Source organism: Equus quagga, chromosome 1 (genome assembly GCF_021613505.1).
Source record: "Equus quagga isolate Etosha38 chromosome 1, UCLA_HA_Equagga_1.0, whole genome shotgun sequence".
Classification (NCBI taxonomy): Eukaryota; Metazoa; Chordata; class Mammalia; order Perissodactyla; family Equidae; genus Equus; species Equus quagga.
Window position 1 is genome coordinate 75441021 of NC_060267.1, and position 4787 is coordinate 75445807.

General features: G+C 36.2%; 1 protein-coding gene across 1 annotated transcript; it reads left to right on the forward strand.

The window, feature by feature from the left end:
- Window positions 1–3080: 3080 nt before the first annotated feature.
- On the forward strand, window positions 3081–3428 carry LOC124247027 (SH3 domain-binding glutamic acid-rich-like protein). Its single transcript, XM_046675992.1, has one exon. The coding sequence runs from the start codon at window positions 3081–3083 to the stop codon at window positions 3426–3428; it is 348 nt and encodes a 115-aa protein (XP_046531948.1).
- The last annotated feature ends 1359 nt before the right edge of the window (window positions 3429–4787 follow it).

A 4787-nucleotide genomic window follows, 5' to 3' on the forward strand; every position in this document is an offset into this window, starting at 1 on the left:
ATGTATCTGTGTTGCTAAGCAACTCATGACTGTATAATTTTTGGGATCTTCTTAACAAAATTCAAAATTACCCAAACAAAAGTAGACACCGAAGTGAGTACTTATCAAGAATGAGAAAATAAATCACAACAAATTAACAAATTTCACAAAGCTAAAATACACCTCAAACATCACAAAATTGAGAAAAATAAAATACTTTTCTTAATTAACTATCTGACACATCTCTGTAATACTTTTTTTCCCCTTCAGGTCTGTTGCACACTCTTTGATCACCTTTTGATGTGACAATAATTTTTTTTGTGTGTGTGAGGAAGATTGGCCTTGAGCTATCATCTGTTGCCAATCTTCTTCCTTTTGCTTAAGGAAGATTGTCACTGAGCTAACATCTGTGCCAATCCTCCTGTACTTTATATGTGAGATGCTGCCACAGCACGGCTTGATGTGCGGTATGTAGGATTCTGTGCCTGGAATCTGAACCTGTGAACCCCAGGCTGCCTAAGCAGAGTGCACAAACTTACCTACTACGTCACTGGGCTGGCCCCATGACAATAATTTTTTAATGGATAATTTAGAAAAGTTTCTTTCTACTTCACAATTCATTGGTAATGTCTTGTAACTTTCTGGGATTTTGTCAAATGTGGGCACCATGCAGTTTTTACCTCATCTACCAAAAAATACAACCCTATTGGCCATAGAGAACTTTTGTTAGAAACTTCAAGTAACAGATCAGTGATCAATCGTACCCTAGGAATAATCTTCCCACTTTTTTTCCCTACATCATTGATTTTTTTCCCCCATGATATTGACTTTTTAAGAGAATAGGCCAGCTTTTTAAAAATTATTTTGTTGAGGTCATACTGATTTATAATATTGTGTAATTTCAGGTGTACATTATTATATATCTGTTTCTACATAGATTGCATCATGTTCACCACTAATAGTCTAATTTTTATCGGTCACCATACATATGTGCCCCTTTACCCCTTTTTCCCTCCCCTCACCCCCTTCCCTTCTGGTAACCACTAATCTGTTCTCTTTATCTATGTGTTTGTTTGTCTTCCACATATGAGTGAAATCACACAGTTTGTCTTTATCTGTCTGGCTTATTTTGCCTAGCATCATACCCTCAAGATCTATCCATGTTTTCACAAAGGGCACAATTTTGTCTTTTTTATGGTTAAGTAGCATTCCATTGTGTGAGTGTGTGTGTGTATATACACACCACATCTTCTTTATCCATTCATCCATTGATGGGAACTTGAGTTCCTTCCACATCTTGGCTATTGTCAATAATGCTGCAATGAACATAGGGGTGCATAAGTCTCTTTGTATTGTTGATTTCATGTTCTTTGGATAAATACCCAGTAGTGGATAGCTGGGTCATATGATATTTCTATTTTTAATTTTCTGAGAAATCTCCATAGTGTTTCCCATAGTGGTGCACCAGTTTGCATTCCCACCAGCAGTGTATGGGGGTTCCTTTTCCTCCACATCTCCTCCAACATTTTTTATTTCTTGTTTTGTTAACTACAGATAGGCTAGTTTTTTTGTTTTCGTTTTTAATGTTCTACTTTCTGGATTTGTCTGTTTCCTCATAGTGCTATTTAACCTGTTCCTGTATCTCTTACATTTCCTGTAGGCTAGAGATGAGGGCTAAAGCCTTGATTATCTTCAAGTTAAACATTTTTGGCAAGAATTCCTCATAGGTGATGCAAGGTACTTCATACTGAATCACTCAAGGAGACACTAATCTCAGATTGTTCCACAACTGGTGATGCTTAATTTAGTCATTTGGTTAAGATGGTGACCGCCAGATGTCGCCATTGTCAAGTATATTTTTTGCTCGCAATTATAAAGTGGAGTCGCTTGAAAAATATTCTCATTGACAAACATTCTTGTTTAGAGTTTTAAAGCACGCCCCCCCTACTTTAATGGATTTGGGGGTCTCTTTGTCATCTTGATGCAGTGCTCTGTAATTCATCTTTAAGTGGCTCAAACATGTAGAAATCAGAAGGCACAGCATTATGCTAGACACCAGACTGTGGGTTTTCATACGTTTATATGTTTCATCCATTGCAATCACATTTCCTTTTGGTGCTCCTCAGCAACCTTTTTTTCCGAAGATCATCAAACCTTTGTTATAAATAAAAGCTGATAGTGTGTGTGACTTTCTTAAAAGAATGAGGTGTGTCACAATGGAAAACATAAATCAGGCAATGGTTTTAGTTAGAGAAAAGTGATTAAAATTTTAGAAAATTAAAATTCAGGAAAAATAATCGAAAAGGCTTTATAGACATTGCTAGTGATTTAAAGAAAATGGGGAAAGAAAATTCTCAACTCCTTTCTACCAGTTCCCAGAGCCTTATGAGGTGTTTCAACTTTAAAGAAAAAGAATATCCTCTTGTTTATTGATATTTGCAACAGGTGGTGCTATAGGAAGGGCCCTGAAGACCACCAGTAACTCTTGAGAATGTCTGTTTCCATACAGCCTCACCAACAGGGCAGGTTGCTAGATATGGAATTTTTGCCAATATGATGGGTAAGAAATTTTATCTCGGTATAATTTTAATTTGCAAGTGGGCCATTTACCTTTATTCTTCTGTGATCTGTTCATATTTTCCCCCCATTTTTTCCTTTGATGTCATTGATTACTTTCTTTTCAAATCTTAAAAGTTTTTTATAATATTACTGACACTAACACTTTGTGATACATTACTAATTTTTTTTCTCAGTTTGTCACTTATCCCTTGATTTTTCTTATAGTGTTTTTTGCCATGAAAAAGTTTCCTGGCTTTTGTGTAGTGAATTTTATCAATATTTTCTTTTATTGCTCTATTTTGAATCATAATCAGGCAAGTTTCCCTCACTGCCAGAATGTAAAGGAATTCATCCAGATTTTCTTCTAATTCTTATTTTTTCCCTTCATATAGCTCTCTGATCCATTCAAAGTTTATCTTAATGTTATCTGTTTCCATATGTCTAATTAGTTGTGGCAACACCACTTATTAAAATTCTACCCTTGGCTGCAGCTGCTCTCCAGCTTTTTCAGGACCCAAACAACTGCAGTTGCTGTTCCCAGGATGGTGACCTGTGTGTATATTGCATCTTCCTCTGGCTCTCTGGCGATTAAGAAGAAACAGCAAGATGTGCTTGGTTTCTTAGAAGCTAACAAAATAGGATTTGAAGAAGAAGATATTGCAGTCAATGAAGAAAATCAGAAGTGGATGAGAGAAAATGTACCTGAAAACAGTCAACCAGCCACAGGGTACCCCCTGCCACCTCAGGTTTTCACTGAAACCCAGTACCGTGGGGACTATGAGGACTTCTTTGAAGCCAGAGAAAACAGTGCAGTGTATTCCTTTTTAGGCTTGACAGGCCCACCTGGTTCAAAGGAAACAGAAGCTCAGACAAAGCAGCATGAAGCTTAACCATTCCGCCTTAAGCATCTTGAAAAAGGGATCTCCATTGCTTTTATAAAATAACAAAATTATCTTGGCTTCAAAAGAAATAGGCTTAAGGTTGAAATAATAGATTAGTTGCTGTTTTTGCATGCAAACAATCAAAATGAAAACGTAATTAAAATGTGAACATTATGATGAGGAGAATGGGGGATGAACATAAAATTTTCAGTAGACGTCATAGAACAGTATTATCTGCCAAGGCATTTTATGTACTTCAATGACTTTAAAAAGCAAACACGTTTCCCCTTTTTTATGTTACTATTTCAGCTTAAGTATATCTGTAGCTCTACACTGAGGAGTTCAACAAAGAGAGAGAGAAAGAATCTGTCTCTTGTTCCCAAATTGCCTCATTAATTTTAGTGAAATACGCACCTTTTTGATGTGACATTATTGTGATCAAAAAGTAGTTCCAAGTAATGTTTATGTGTCCAACATTATAATTTCCTACGGCAATTATAACATTCCCATTCTTTTGTAGCTGAAACTTCCATGTACTGAACCACAGGTTTTCAAGGCTTCTAAATGTAGCCTTTTATTGCATATTTCAGCAATCAGAACAAATAACTTCCCCCCCACACACAAAAAAGATGCATTCAATTGATAAGTCCCTTGCTTAACTACACAGCTATGATGCAACCATGTTTCTAAGTTGCTTGCCCCAGTGAAATATGCACATGTATGTTATGGAAACAGGATGGCAAGTAAGTTTAAAATGGCATACTTTTGCAAAGAGCTCAGACTTTTTATTAACTATTATAAAATAGGTCACCGTTCATTGCCCAAGACTTGTTTTCCTTGGATCTTCGTTGAAAAAATCTTCGCGATTTCCCCCTTATAAAACAACTGTGATCATGAGTGCCACCCTCTCTCAGATGTTTGATCTCTTTGTTCCAGCTTAGGCACATATTGCGTGAATCCATTAATCTAAGCAGAGAGAATCTTTTCTATGCCTCTATTCCAGTGAATGGCACAAGTATCAGATAGAGGGGTCAATTTTTAAAATCTTAATTCTGAAAACTTCTAAGAAGACAAGAAACATTATGGCTTAAATCACTTACCCAGAAGATGTACATATTGTACTTTAGTTCCACACCACTTTATTACTAAAAGCAAACTCCTTTCCCTTTATATTACTTTATCATATCATTTGCTGTATGCAATTCTGTGCTCTTTGCCCAAGTCAACGTATAATGAAGACATGGCTTTGTTTACTGAGATTCAAACTTGATGTGATGCTTTAAAATAAACTCAATACTTTTTAGGAACGGTAAAAAAAAAATTCTACCCTTTCCCCACTGACTGGATATGCTGCCTTCTTTTACATGA